The 16301-nt window shown below is 33.0% G+C and overlaps 1 protein-coding gene across 2 annotated transcripts in view; it reads right to left on the reverse strand.

Moving 5' to 3' along the window:
- Positions 1 to 1375: 1375 nt before the first annotated feature.
- CLINT1 (clathrin interactor 1) overlaps positions 1376 to 16301 on the reverse strand; it is a 59066-nt gene continuing 44140 nt past the window's right edge. Inside the window, exons 8-12 of one of the 2 annotated variants that reach the window (XM_027970460.2) lie at positions 15214 to 15283; positions 8930 to 9004; positions 5713 to 6005; positions 4022 to 4172; positions 1376 to 3077 (exon numbers count right to left, since the gene is read on the reverse strand). In XM_027970460.2, the coding sequence (XP_027826261.1) occupies positions 2731 to 3077; positions 4022 to 4172; positions 5713 to 6005; positions 8930 to 9004; positions 15214 to 15283 (936 nt within the window). In that variant the 3' untranslated portion in view covers positions 1376 to 2730. Of the gene's footprint in view, positions 3078 to 4021; positions 4227 to 5712; positions 6006 to 8929; positions 9005 to 15213; positions 15284 to 16301 lie in introns of both variants that reach the window. The other variant, XM_027970459.2, reaches the window with a different exon arrangement.

Raw genomic sequence — 16301 nt, forward strand, 5'->3', positions numbered from 1 at the left:
TACAGCATATATGTCAGTGCTGCTGAACTCACCATTTAATTACTCAACACTTTCAAATTTTAAATTCATTACAGAAAAAAATATAAAAGTCAGATAAATTGATCAAGGTGTCACACAGAAAGTGAGAGGCTGAAATAGGATTAGATCTGCTTCCAAGTCCATGCTCTTTCTACAATGCAATGCTGTCTCCTGGGACAGCACACAAAGCCAGTTTGTTTCAGAAATCTATTCACCGTTAAGGTGTGTTCTGTGCTCAGGACAGTTAGCCTTATTTCACTATTTCATAAATATTTGAGAGAAAAAAAGTATTAACCCTTCCCTCCAAATGTAAGTAACTATAGGCCTCAATTTATTAGTGACTAGCCCTTAACCAATAGCATTATGGATATCATTCAGGCAATTTATTAAAATTTTTAAAAAAGTAAACATCCAAAGTACTGTACAAGAACACTGTGTACATTTATGGTTCCTAAAGATCATAACAGAGAAGTAAAAAACATCTGAAGAGGGAAAAAAAGTGAATCTGGAATGGCAGTGGAGTCACACAAGTGTATGTAAATTGCAAGAACAGTAACTAATTCTCCTTCATGCCCCCAAATATTAAGCAAATGTTCATTAAACTGAATGGAACCCCAATGAGGCAAGTTTTGTTTTCCTTTCATGGGCTCTGAAACAAAAACTACTAGTAAAACAGCAAACTGTATGTTGAGACACAGTAATAACTGAGGTAGGGGCTCACTTGTCTACAGAAGTACAGCACTGGAAGAAGCCATAGTACAAAAAATGCTTGAGATAAATCTCAGTTTTATTAAAAAAAATTTTTTTAAACACAAAAGTTTAGAAACAACTATTTCTTTTAAGGACTGGATATATTTGAGAAGGTGATGCTATACTTCTCAATTTAAAGAAAAAATTCAAGATTACAGATTTCAAGTATCAGTGAAGATACTCTCCATGCTGCTTACCAGAGCCTGGTTTGATTGCTCTGAAGTAACAGCACTTGAAAGCTCCTATTCTTTGAAACTAATTTAAACACATTGAATTGTTGAAAGATTAAAAACCACAGTCAGCTAATTACACTCTCTCTCATCTCTTATTCAGCAAATGAATCACTTTTCATTACTGCTTAGCAGAAGTACATGAATTTCTGCCTAATTAGAAATGTTGTAGATGGAACATTAGCAAAAATGGAGCAGGTCAGGATATCTTTGCTGCTTCATTTTTAATTCCTAACAGTAGAGTCTGATAGGAAGGAATAGAGAAGTCATTAAATAATTTTAAATTATTTATAAAAATTACTTTACCCAAATTATAATTATTTTTTCCCCAAACGGTTTCAAATGTCTAACATAATGAAAGAAAAAGCAGTTCAACATTGATTTTAATGAACATTTTAATGTTATGTATAACAGAACTTTATGAATACAATGGAAACAAAGTTTCATCAATTTAATTAAAAAAATTTCAACACAAAGTGGGGAGGTAATAATTTGATACCTATATTATTCATTTTAAAAAATATTCCCAGCTTGAGGGTGAAACAATTTTGCATTCCAAACTCTAGAATCATGATTTTCATGTGAGCTTAATGCAGAATTACAGCAGGAAAACAAAAACATCTTAATTAATTTCCTTTATTTGCATTAAATCAATAAAATCTTTGACTGCTACAGGTCTCCTTTAATAATATAGATATTTAACTCGCCTCTATTGGAACCATATTGCTAATGCCATATTATATACACTCAAAACCAAAACAAAACAATACTGTATAAAATCTAAAAGCCAACATTGTTGAGTTCTTACATTTATATTTAAGGTCTTAATGAATTTTCACCTTTTCAATTTTTTTAAAAGACACCAAAAAAAATAAATATTTTTCTCTTTGACTGTTCCTATTATGTGGTGGCTACAAGGATAAACATGGAAGGGAAGTCTTACCAAGTTAATCACTGCAAAGTGTAAATAATGACTGCTAAAACCAAAAATACTGGAGGTTTTTTTTCTTTAAAGGAAACCATAGAGCAGTCCCGAAAAAAATATTTTTTCTAGTTCTGCACAGGATAATTATAGCAGAAGAAATGGGAAAAGTCCCATAGCTGTCACCAATTGCTTAAAGAGGTTTTGTTACAATAAAAATTTGGATAGTATAATAGCAGTGTTGTTGGAACATTAGCAAAAGTATATACATTCCAGTTACCTTTGATTTAGCCATAATCACATATGTATGCCTTTTTTGGACAAAAATATATATTTTTATAAAAAACTGATCATCCAACTTTAATGATTTCATATATGGACTCAAGAGTGGTAGTAAAAGGAACAGACCCAATTGTGACAAGGTGATTCAGGGACAGAAAAATCGAGTTCTTCAGGAAAAGAAAAGTATAAAATTAGATATTCAAACATGTTTATTCAGCCCTATTCTAGTCTTCCCACATATTATGATATTAAAATTGGCTCTTCAATTTATAAAGGCTTTCAACGATCTCACTACCCCATTTGTGGTCTCACTGGAAAAATGTTTCAGACTGCCTCATCAAGTGCCCTTGCCTGGCCATCTAAAATACTAGACATTTCACTTTTATAAAACAGCCTTTTTGGCTCTTAATGTAGGTTTATTTTAATTAATTGATAAAAGAAAGGGGAGTTGATTAGCATTTTCCATCCCAACATCACCTATCTACACCACTAAAAATCCTTCACTCAAATCTGTTCCTTTATATTCTCTTATTTGCTAAAGTTGGCGAAATTTGCAAAGGCATCTTGCTTGGGTTGCACAGTTCCAGAAGTCATGGCTAAGCTGGGCATGCCCATTCCCATTGTGCCTGTCAGGCCCATCCCTGTAGTTGACATCCCTATGTTCATATTCATGCCCATCATGCTCTGGTTCATCATTGGACTATTTCCAAGAGGGGCCATTCCCATGGTGCCAGTCATCACATTGGGCATGCTCATAGGCATGGGTCCCCCCATCAAAGGATTAGTTTGAGGCCGGACAGGAAGCATGTTCGATGGAGAACTGAGGTTTACAGCTCCGAAACTTTGGGTCATCATATTCATAGGCTGTTGCATATCTAACAGAAGAAGAGACAAAAGAACTTTACCATTCTGAATTCTTAGACTTAGAGAGCAGAAAAATAATACAATCTTCCTGACCATCAATACTTGTAAGCCCCAATAAAATTACTTCATAGTGATTTTATAAGAGAAGTCAATTGTCAATTAACTTGTATTGATTACTCATGAGAAATATTCAGCGGCTGTCAGCTCTGGTTTCCCCAAGATGTAGAAACATAGGAGTGGCCTGGGGGAAAACATCAGGCAATTTAAAATCATTTCTATAAAATCTATTATTGAATCCAACCTAACAAGTTGTCAAGAGCTATTGTGTATCAAAACCTTTAAAAAGGTTTTATCCTTTGACTTGCTCTATTTTTAGAACATCATACTAAGGGGAAAAAAAATCACAAGTACAAAGATTTACACAAAATCATGGAGTCATTTATAGGAAAAGCTGGAAACAATGGAAATAGAGGAACTGCACAGTAATACGATAGATAACTATAAAGATACAAAAATCATACTTTCTTAAGAATATTCAACATAGGAAAAACAACAATTTAATGTTGAATGTGAACTCCAAGAAATATAGACATAACGCTCTCAAGCATTAAAAATGCGGTTAGCAAAGATGGAATGTGAAGAAATATCAATTAATGGTGATTATCCCTGGATTATGGAGTTCAGATGAGTTTTGTTTCCTTGACATATTTGCCTATGTTAAAAACAGTATTTTTTATTTTAGTGATCAGGCTCCCAAAACTCACCATCATACAATAAACGTTATCATGCTAAGACCAGAATACAAAGCAATTTAATGTGGCAGGAGGGATACCAGATCTTATGTGAAAAAAAATCTTAATGTGAACACAAAGCTGCCTTCAATATGTTTTAAAGTAGTCCTGGCATAAGGGGGATTACAAGCACACAAACAAATGGATGTCTTGCAGTAACTTACTCTGTTGTTGAATCATTGTATTGAGTGATGGCTGCTGGGGTTTGGAAGGCTGCATACCAGGTAGTAAGTTGTCTAGGCTGATGTTTACACTGGGGTCAGACCAAGTAGAGGGCAGGGTTTTGTTGACTGACTTCTGGACCATATCTGTATTCTGATTATAGAGAGGATTAGGCTTCTGCAGCACTGTGCTAACATTTTGCAAAGGCTGGAAAATAGAAAAATGCTCTAAAAATTAAGTATCTTATCTATAAAGATTATCAAATGGCAGGTTAATCACAGTAACTCCAAATACTGATATATACTAGACTTTGTAATAAACTTCTGAAACTTTTAATGTTCTATATTAAGGTCTTCAATACCCTTCCTGTACCACTAGCCTCCCATAATATTCCTCCTGAAGTCCAAATCATATTTGGAGAAAAAACTAAGATATCTACATTAACAATTATCCTCCCATCACCTCAAGTCTAGAAGCCACCATTCCAAGGTAACTACTAACTTCAGGTTAGTACAACTTGAAGTAAATACACAAGTGGAAATTTATTCTTACAAAATGGAATTCAGGGTATAAGTTCTCATGCTAAAAAAAAAAAAAAAAGCAAAACCATCAAGACAGCAAATTATATTCCAGAAAACCCGACTGATATATCCTTGCTCCATGTATATTTCTATTACCTAAAGTGAACAACACTAGTGGAACTTGCTATAATATGGACCAATTCAGGAGGAGAGATTCAGGAAAAAGCAGAGGTACCTGGTCATTACTACCAGAATAACTGCACCAAGGACAGAAAAAGGGAGAGATAGGAGTAGAAGGAATAATTAAAAATGGACCAATGCAAAGAATCACAACACAGATGCAACTAAGATTATAAATAAGTAGACTGGCTTTATGATAAGACCATACGAAAGAAACGCTATAAAGAATAAACTAGCTTGGGCTTGTTCAGTTCAATTTAATGGCACTGGTATGGCTTTTATGTCCTTTGTTTTTAATGTTAGGTCTAATATCTGTTATACAGATGAGTCACCTTTCTGTTTCTTCCGTCTCTCCCTTCATCCTAACACCCCAAAGAAGGTAATCTACACATTAAACTGAATAATTAGCATCATAAGCAAATATTCTGAATAGCCTGAGTCAAAAATAGCAAGTTCCTGGTACACCTTCAGACAAATATGCACTTGTTTTAGTTCTAAGTGAGTATCAGGTGATTTAGATTTAATTTTTAAAAGTGAATTACAAAGTTCCTATTCAGTTGTCTTTAGGAAAGTGAGAGTTGAAAGCCTATATAAACAGTATATAATGTATAGGAGGCCTAGAATAGGGAAGTACATTATTTTAGAGAATAATCTTCTATATTAGCAATATATCTCTATTCCTTCTTCTTAAAAACACTTTTTTAAACTATTAATATAAATACCAATTATTTGTTCAATAAAATTTTCAGCAAATGCCTCCTCTGTGAAAGGCATCACACTTGGCTTTGCATGGACAGCCAGATGGGTGGGAAAGCCTTGCCCTGGAGAACCAGAAGACTATTCCAGGGGAAAGGGCACAAGGTAAATGCAATGTACAAAAGTAATCATGTATCACATACTTATTTTTCTGTTTTATGCCAACCTTCCATTAGATTAGTCACAGCACATCAAAAATTATGAATTACCATTTCCAAGGGAGGCAGGTAACTTACCTGTGATCTTGACATGGGCAAACCCAGCCCTACAGTATTAGTGCTCATCATAGAGAAATTCATACTCTGGGAAGATGTCATGGTTGCCTGTGATGAGCCCATAAGATCAAATAGGTCTGAGGAATTTGAGGCAGCTGGAGGTGGACCTAAAGCTGGTTGTGAGCTACTGACAAGCTCTACAGCTGGCTGTGAGGCACTGCCGAAGAGCTCGCCACTGGCAGCAACAGGGACTGATGGGGCTTGGTTGAAGGCACTCCAGTCACCAAAGTCTCCATTCCCACTTGTTGCTGTTACTGAGAAAAAAAGAATGATAAGGGTAAGAAAGTTTCTGAGATGCCCAGAACAAATGTAACAATCTACCAACTGAAACAAATTAGAGCTGATCTGTGTCCATCCAAATTAGCATCTGTAGGTACCATCTCCATCTGGATGTTATTTTTTCTCATGAATATTCCATGAGTGTTATTTAACAAGGTGGCAAAGAAAAAATAAAAACTTCCACATATAAAGTAAAATCCACCTCTGGCCATTGGCAGGTCTAAGGTAACAACAAGAAACGATAGAAACCAAAACTTTCCTTTAACCTAAGCATGCATATCAACTATGTTTCTAGCTAAATTAATATGAACTAGCCTGAGCTCCCCTCAAAACAAGAACAAAACTCTAAACTGGTTAAACCTTTTGCTGGGAGAGTTCATTCATTATTTGGAAAGGGTCAAAGAGAAAGCAAGCTATGACTTATACCATCTCATGGAAATAAAACCCCAAATTCATTAAAACATGAAACAAAAACACAACGAAATCAAGAGCAGGACTAGTAAATTTCTGTAAGAAGTTCTCACCCATTTGGCCATGCTTCCACTTACGATACAAAGGCTACAGAGAGCTATGATATTATAACCTTAGAAAACTGCTCACTTCAAATGGAACTGTTCAATCTATTTACATTAAAAAGTGGGGCAAGTCTTAAGAGGGGAACTCCTGCTAATATTTTTTTAAAAAGGAACAAAACTATCACTATGCTTCAAAGTATAATAAGTTTAAGAACTTAAAAAAATTTTTTTAATTAGTCTATACAAAATAAACAAATCTTACTTCAAGAAAGGGACAAATAGATACATGTGAATTAATGGAAGTTGAAAAAAGCAAAGGTGAAGAAAGAGCTACATGTAAACTGTCATCTGAAAGTGAATAATATGCAGTTCCAAGTTAATTAACACCATTTCTTTGCTATCTTCACTTACAACTTGGAAATACATTTTGTCTAGCCTAAAAGGTAAGCAACCACTTCAATACTGTATCTCATTATGCTGAATATCAAAAGAGAACAATAACATTAAGTCTTTACAATTATATTCTTCTATTACCATATTATATTATAAGCACCCTCAAAAGAGAAAATAATTCATTAGAAACCCCAAGCTCTATCAACAATTTAATGTAAGAACTGGGCTAATATTCATTACCTCAGGGTTTTGCTAAAATATGTCTTTGATCTTCTTTACAAAAACGACTGAATTAAGTTTTACAATTAGTTCTATATATTAAACAATTTAAATTAATTTAAAGAAGACTGCTGGATAAAGGTAAACTGTATGCTGATTTTCTATCTACTTGATCTAGAAAACAGAGTAAGAATGGAAACTGGGGCAAAATGTGTTGCCCCTTCTGAAAACTTTATCTGAAATGATTAATCATGAGAGGAAGAGATTTCTAGTGAGGCATATATTGTTCAGAAATGATTAATCATTGTTGCAACAGTTTCAGCCCCTTGCGTAATGGTGATCAGGTTATATTAATCACACGCATACAGATGAAGAGATGCATCACTTACCAACATTAACATATTTGAATTATTTGCATAGTAGGCAACTTTATATACATAAAACTTTTGAGAATTACACAAGCAGCCTATAAAACCGGGGCAATGCTTATTTTCCACTTTGATTTGCCTAAAGTAAGGTATTAATGTTTAGAAGTCATAGTCACCCTTTTAAAATGAAGCACTTCATTACTCCACAATGCTAATTTCTGGGAAATACTTGGAATTTATACAAGTTGTCCAAATAACCCAACTCACATTAAAAACTATGCAACTTTCTTCCTAAATCCTCACAAACCTAAACTAGCTGTTACTAAATATAAATTTTAATCTAATTTAATGGGGACATACAACTCTACTTAAAATAAGACTAATTAAGTTAAATATTTTCTCCTTGCCTCACCTCATGCTTATGATTTTTAAATGTAAGTTTTTTATACTATCTCTCAAATTTGAGACCGACCAGATTTTATAGAAAAAACATTAGAACCAACACTTTACAACCTAAGAGACACTTAATAATGAACTTAAGACTCCATTCTACACATTTCTATGGACATTACCAAAAACCATGACAAGAAGCATTATTCCCAATCTTAGAAAGGTAGAGGCTCATATACTAAAGCATATGGCAGAGGCAGTAAGATAAAACATATTAATAAAAAGGGGGAAAAATACAAGCCCTTCACTCAATCCATGATGTTTAAGTCTGTATTTGCTTAGATGTTAGCACTTTTTTGCCATCAAAAAAAAAATTGAGGGTCTAATTGATATGTAACATTCTGTTAGTTTCAGGTAGACAACATAATGATTTGATCTTTACAAATACTGTGAATGGATCACAGCAAATCTAGGGTATTTTAAAATTTCTTATTTAACTAACATGGAATGAGGAAGTTTTATTTTCCTCACATTCAAGGATATGTCAAAATGAAGTTCAGTTATTTTTCATAAAAATTCTCTTAAGATACCTAAATTTCAAAGAAATTAATTTTGGCAAAACAGTCTGCCCAATTCCAATGTCCTTGAATTTCATTCAAGAATATCAATATTTTCTTTTGCTAAGATGAGATTTATACTTATTCACACTCCTACCCACCTACCCCCACCCACTTCCTCCCTCCAGAGGAAACTAAACAAGAGCCACTTATGAGTGAGGAGAACTTTATTTAGGTGTACCTGAGTAGTCTGCAATGAAATTAATTCATTGGGCACATCTAGGATACTAGTCTAATAAAATACCTTTGTGAATAAATTATTTGATAAGTGGGAATTACAAATACTACAAGTAGAAAAATGGCCAAAAGAAGCAGATAGGGAATAGGGTGGGGGAAGAGCTGTTTTGGTAACCTTTTCACTGCCTCTAGATTTCTGGCCAGTCAAATCATATCATACCTTGGGAAGGGAAGTTGCCTGATGCAGCAGCTGAGCCAAAGTCAGCAAATCCTCCAAATAAATCAGCTGAGCCTCCTAGAAATTAAATATAAGGGAAAAATTGTTAGGACCACAGCACAATTGATAGCAGTTTTATTAGGAAGCTATTTTAGCACAGTACTCAAAAATTACTCAATATATTAGACCCCAAGACCTATCATAAAAGCTAGTTAGCTGATCTAGCTTTTTATGCCACCATGTTCCCTTTCATCTATCACCAACTCTCTAACATCCTCAGTTCTATATCTCTACTGATTGATACAACTGTTATTAAAGTTATCCCTTACTTAGACTTCACAAACCTAATGTAGGCATACAGTTTATCTGGCTAATCACGCCCTTTATAAGAATCTTCAATGGATGCTAAAACCTGGGAAACATGTTTCTGGGTAATAAGATAATCCCATATTCTCAAATCTTCACCCTACAGATTATTTACAAATAAAAAGGGATGAAGCTATTTTTACAATGCAGAAATTAGATGGATATCATCTTAAACAATGTCAGGTGCTCAAACTTAATGTCACTAATAACTGGAGAAATAGTACTCATAGGCCTTCTAATGTAAGGGACTAAAAAAGAGATCATCACCCATGTAGAAGTTCTTTCCCAGAATATTTAACGGGAATCCAGTCATGAGGAATAAATCAGACAAATACAAACTGAGGGATATTCTGCAAAACAACTCTCCAGACTTTTCAGAACATGTCATCATAAAAGACAAAAAAGACTGGGACCACTCCAGATTAAAGAAGCCTAAAGGAACATGACAAGTAAACGAAATGCATGAAATGATGTAATTGAGATACCAGGGAAATGTGAATATGGTCTATTATACAGTAATACTATTTTAATGTTAAATTCCCAAAGTATGATCATTATATTATGATGATGATGGAAAATGTCCTTGTTGTAAGGAGACATATACTCCTTATTTTATTTTATTTTATTTATTTTAGGGTAAAATGTCACAATGCTTGTGATTCTCTCTCAAACAGTGTACAATAAGAAAAAAAAAAGAACTAGAAAGAGAAACTGTGACACATTTTCTGCAGCTTGATATTTTAAAAAATAGAAATAGGAAAAAAAAAAAAAAAACCTTGAAGTTGATCTGCACAGAAGTCAGTTTTAATCACTACAGGAAAAAGAATGAATGCAATGATTTAGGTGGACCTTTTTTTTCTCCTACTATTTACTTGCAAATACATGCATTTTTAGTATTTGAAAAAATAGTAGCTTTCTGCTACTTCCAGACTGGTGTTTCTAAAGAGGTGAGATTCAAATCATAAGGCTGCAGGTCAAACTCTGCTTGCATAACATCACATTCTCATACAAATTTTCACTTGTAAACACTATATAAATAAGAATATTTCCTTTTATCTACAATTTGAACAGTAACATTGTTAAATTTTATATTCCACTTCTTAACTCAGTTACCAAGGAAATAGCACTAGTCAATAGATCTAAAACCTTAAATAGCTGTCCTTGTTTTTTGTTTGTCCTTAAAGATTTCACCTCTTAAAAAGAGTCACAACCTTAGAAATTTAGAGCAGCAGTTCAATTATAGTGCTTTTAGTGTTATGTGAACATTATATAGGTTACATCACAGCTGCTTAGCCTGCAGTGCTTAGAAACTAGCCAGGTGGGACTAGAACATCTGGGCTGCACTCAAACACCACCAGGGACAGCTTCCAACATCTGGTGCCATTTCTGAATTGTCTTATCGCTGCAAGACATTCTGTCCCATCTGCTACACTCAACTGGGTTAATTAAACTAGAACCATCTCCCCTTCTTAATAAATGGCCAGCAGTAATAAAAGGAACAAATCAGTTTCTGATACATGTATACTTGGTATTTCTTTTTAATGCACATTTACTATAGTCGCCTATCAGCAGGTCTAACAAATTCCTCATTTCTTCACCTCATAAAAGATGCACAAATTCACATATATACCCATTCACCATGAACTAACGTCCATGAAGGCCAAGGTTCTCTACTCCGAGCAACAATTACAGCTCACATGTCTACTGCTTTATCTAAAGATAAATATCATAATGACTTCTCTCTAAAGGTACATATGTCATAATATATACAAAAGATGATGGGTACAAAAGATCAGTGAGCTATATTTTTTACCTATATAAACAAGCACATATGATCCAAGTATACAGTTAGGTAACAGAAAGATAATCTTTTATTATAGCATTAAGGGATTATTAATAGAAGGAAAACTGGGGATTATTTTCATTTTCTTCATTTAAGCAGTGAATAGATATCAATATGTAATTTATTATGCCAAATAAGTTAGGGATTTTCAAATCTTATCCAGTCTGGGCTACAAAGAAAATTCATGCTGTGAAGAAAAGCACTGAATAACGTGAAATCGTAATTTCACACTGGTGACATATTTTATTTTTGTCACATCCTGAATTTAATATTTCAAGTGAGAATCTATTTTAGTTATTCTACTGCTCTACCTTTTAACACTTAAACTAAAATTATACAATGTTCATAATGTGTCTACAGCAAATATTATTATTTTCTCCAACCATACTATAGGGAATTTAATTTTAAATATGACTAATTTAAGAATAATGGAGGCGAAAGAGTAGAAACACACATATAAATATTTTACAAATAGAAGCCACCTTTCCTTGAAAGGGATTTAACTTTTCTCCATCTTTTGAAGTACTGCAGATTATGCTTCTACTTATGTTTTACATAATGTTGTCCTCAACTTTGGAAACTATCTCAGAAATTAAAAAATCTCTTATTTCATTTAGAAAAGTTTCTCACTCTGAGAAGGGACTATCCATACCTATATGCATGATGTTATGCATACCAATGCTTAAATTTAACAAAATTTCTTTATTTAAGCATTTTTCTAGATAATATCTATCTAAGGAAATTTAAATAAGAATAATTTACCAAAAATTGCTGCATGGGGAAGACTGCTAAATTTCACAATAAGAGCTATCCTTCAAGATTCCCACATGAGAGGTGTCATTATAAATGAACCATTTCCATCTGCCTTTTCAGGGCAGCAAGGAGGTTATTTACAGTCACCAGCTGGGAACATGTATTTCCAAAGCAATACTGTGAACAGGAAAAACACAGCTGAACTAGACAGTGCTTTAACTACAAATGGACATTTTCTTTAACAAAGAATTTAATCTAGATTATATTATGAAAACTTTTCCAAGAGGAATTTTAATAAATACAAAATGAAAATGCAAAAAATTATAAATATATGATGAATAACTAATACAAATAAGTTTTTTTAAAAAATAAGGATAAACAACCCCATTTTTTTTTTAAAAAAGGACTAAAGAAATGAATAGACAAGTTACAACTGGCATATAAAACATGAAGAGTTTCAAATTCAGTCATCAAACACATGCAAAATAAAATGAAATACTGTTTTTCTCCTTACCAAAATGCAGTATTTTCAGATACTATTTCCCTACTTTTATAACAGAGAAAAGTTTGGAAACAAAACCTAATGTCCAAAAAATAAGACGCTGCCCAGTCAAGTAGATTACAGCATATTTAGATAATGTTAGGATTATAAAGCAAAGGTCTGCAAATACCAACTATTTTTAAAGAATGGTCATGAGATTTTAAGTGAAAAAGAAATTTTTTAAAATGTAGTAATAATAAAAATCTTTATCTAGAAGTCTGAAAAAGATATGAAAGATAATGCTTAAATATACCGACTATATAGAAATTATAAAATAAGAATATTCACCCCAATTATTAACAGTTAACTTTATCTCAGTTACAGTAAATCACTTTTTTTCCATAAAATTTCTAAAATGAGCATACATTACTTTTAATTAGTGAAAACAGAATATGGTAAAACATTTTATTTTTAGTAAACTTGGTTTAAACTAGAGACAACTCCCATGAAAATTCTAATATATAAATTGGTTTCTAACAACCAGTAACTTGACTATAACAAGGTAGTTCCTATCCTTGTAAATATCCTCAACTAACTGGGTACAGGGCAACAGGTTCAAATGTATATATAGTGAGGATTTTGGATTTGATGTATGTTAATCTTATATATTTTTTAACTTAAATTCAAAACATATTGCAAGCCTTGTAAAGTCTTTCGATTTTCTCTTCAACCTCATTAATTGTACTAGAAATAACTTACAGAGTAGTATGTTAATCAAGACCTAAATTCATTAATTACAAAAGGGACAAAGGAGACAACGTAAACTTTTAGGACAATATATACTAAAAAATGAAACAGAATGACAACACATTAAAAAAAGAAAATCCATTTTCTCCAAGGAGACATTTTTCTGGTGAGTGGTACAGAAGTCATATCTGCTTAGGTTTACAGTTCATGCCCATATTACTTGCATGATGGCACCATTATAAACACAGGCACATCTGGTAAATGACACCCAAATGGCATACCAAACAGCAATGTTAGTATGGTAGATTCTTTAAGACTTTCTCACATACAGGTGCTAAAGATTTAAAATACAACTTTTTTTCCACTGCTGAATTCAATTTAAAATGTTATTATTACTAAAAATATTTAAATAGAAATTCATGGTAATGAAATTCATCTTACTGACTGGAGGGGGTTCTGCACAAACTGGTTAAACAAACTGTTTCAAATAGAAGAGAACTTTAAAAAATAATTAGGTTGTCAACCCACTATCAGATGGTTTTTAGAAAATATTAAAATAAAAAATTAAGACAAGAAATATTTTGGATTTCATTCAGACTTTGTCTCAATTACTCTATTAACTACTACTTCTATTTAATTAGTCAATCTACTGTTAGCACTGGAAAAGAAAAATCACTCAACGGTTTCTTGCCAAGCAAAGGAAGCATGTTGGATTTAGTAATTCTCTCTGTTCAAAGCAATCCTGATAACACCAAGGAAAAGTTAGATTCACTCATCTGACCTTTCTAGTTAATTCTTCTCTGATTGCTCCATTAAAACTTTCCACAGATACATGAAAGAGGCTCTTAAATATTTTATACCAAGAAGTCCAAAGTAGTTGATATTATGTAACATCAAGTCTCTACTATATGATTACATGCTAACTACCAGTTAATACTACAGTTAAAATCTTCAGCATACAAAAAACCAGCACATAAATTGTTAAACAACTAATGTGGTTGTTTGTTACTTTGGGCATGACAGTTCAATAGAGTTTAAAGAATAATTTGAGGAACAGTTATAGTTACAGAAAAAGAGAGACTGGGAATTGAAGAATCTCAGACATTGGTTTGAACCAGACACCCTAGTACGTTAACACCCAATCTAAGAATTAATTTTATGGTAATAGGTAAGGAGTGGGAGAAAATAATCCCACTGTAAATTAGTAAAATAAATTAATCACATGTACTAAACTATCAGTGAGAAGTAATTTTCATCATAAACATCCACTTAAACTCTACTGTAAATTTTAAAATAATTAAGTTTTGAAAAATCATTACACACAACTAGAAACAATAGATTTACTTTGACATTATTTCTATGCCTATCTTGCCAGTTATATTTTAATGTGAAGTGAACTTTAAACCTACTTTGACTTGTAGTAGTTTATTATGACTCCACAATCCTCAAATGCAACCCTAAAATACCAATTTTCTTGAAAACAACTTATAGGGGATTAGTAAAAAAAAAAAAAATCTACCACATATTAGAAATCAAATTGAAGAAATCATTGAACCTCTCTGTGAGAAAATCATGGTAAATGGACTATTATTCTTTTGATATAGCCCTCTTAAAATATGTAAGGTAGATAGTTACACACTTTCACAGAATGCCCCTTTCCTCTGTATGTCTGTAACTATTTGTGACTCTTTACTAAGCATTATATCAATACCTCAAGCACCCAGGCCAGTGTCTGGTTCAATAAATGTTTATTGAATAAATGAATGAAAAGTGTAAATGAACTCTAGGCATAGCTAATTTGAGAATATGAAAAGACAGTGAAATGGGAAGAGCAGTAAATTTCACTTACAGAGAAAGTAAAGGGACCCCAAATACTCAGGTCTAAGGAAATTGAGAGATTACTGAATTATCAAATACTCGTTTTCCTTATTTTAGGCAATTAAATATTTCCTCCTAAATAATGCTTAAGGCTCATTAATTTCACTTTAAAAGTAAATCTACTGTAAGAAAAATTTTTTTAAAATGTTCATTCCATCTCTTATTTGCCATTAAAAAAAATTACTTTGAAACCAACAAAAAGCCAGTGTCGAGGCTTACCTGTTGATTGGCTGGTGCCATCAAACAGATCGACAAGGTCACCAGATGACTTGCTGCTAGGCACTGAAGTCTGGAAACACACACAGAAACTAATAAGCTTAGGAAACAAATTTCTACTACTGGAAAAAAATCTGCTCTATTCATCTCTAATTCTCAACTTAGACACAAAAACCTGTAATTATCTGAATAAAGGCAGATTTCCTTTTCTGAATAAAGAAAAGTGAACTTGAATCCCTTTAAAGAGATATTTTTAAGTAATTCTATTCCTAACTTACCCACACTCCTCTTTCCCCTAACTCCTTTCTTTTCAGAAATCAGATGAGTTTGGCATGCCCACTACTCCTGGATTACTTTCTCAATTCTTTTCTTATTGTATTTCACTATGAGAAAACATACCTTCCAGATCCCACTCAAATATTAATGCAGAATCATTTGAGAAGCATGCACACACACATATATTTTATATGTATATATACATATACATATATATACAATGTGCTGAATCATAACTGCCCAGGGTGGGATCCTGGTCTGTAAAGTCTTACAAAGCTCCCTTGGTAATTTCAATGTGTAAGGAGGTCTGAGATCTACTAGATTGGAGGCCAAGATCCTATCCAGCTCTAAAATTTTATGACTTTGTGAAGTTCAGCAACACTGTCTGTATATCATGTTTGTCAGTATAATTCTATATTGGTTTGATATATCTTGACATATGTTTTATATTTAGTTTCCAAACTAAACTGTGGGGCTAGAGTTGTAATGTAATTTCTCTCTTCTCCATAGTCCTAAACACTCTAATACATAGGTTCAATACGTTCAATACAAACACACTAAATTAGAACAAAAAGTGCTAGTAATAGGGAAACACTGTAAATAAGTAGGCATATTAATTTGAGGTTTGAAGATTAAAACACTGTATGCTGCTGCTAAGTCGCTTCAGTCGTGTCTGACTCTGTGCAACCCCACAGACAGCAGCCCACCAGGCTCCCCCATCCCTGGGATCCTCCAGGCAAGAATACTGGAGTGGGTAAAACACTGTATACTGTGGGTCAAAAAGGCCTTGAGACTGAAAGATATCTGAAGTGGTT

Source organism: Ovis aries, chromosome 5 (genome assembly GCF_016772045.2).
Source record: "Ovis aries strain OAR_USU_Benz2616 breed Rambouillet chromosome 5, ARS-UI_Ramb_v3.0, whole genome shotgun sequence".
Taxonomy (NCBI): domain Eukaryota; kingdom Metazoa; phylum Chordata; class Mammalia; order Artiodactyla; family Bovidae; genus Ovis; species Ovis aries.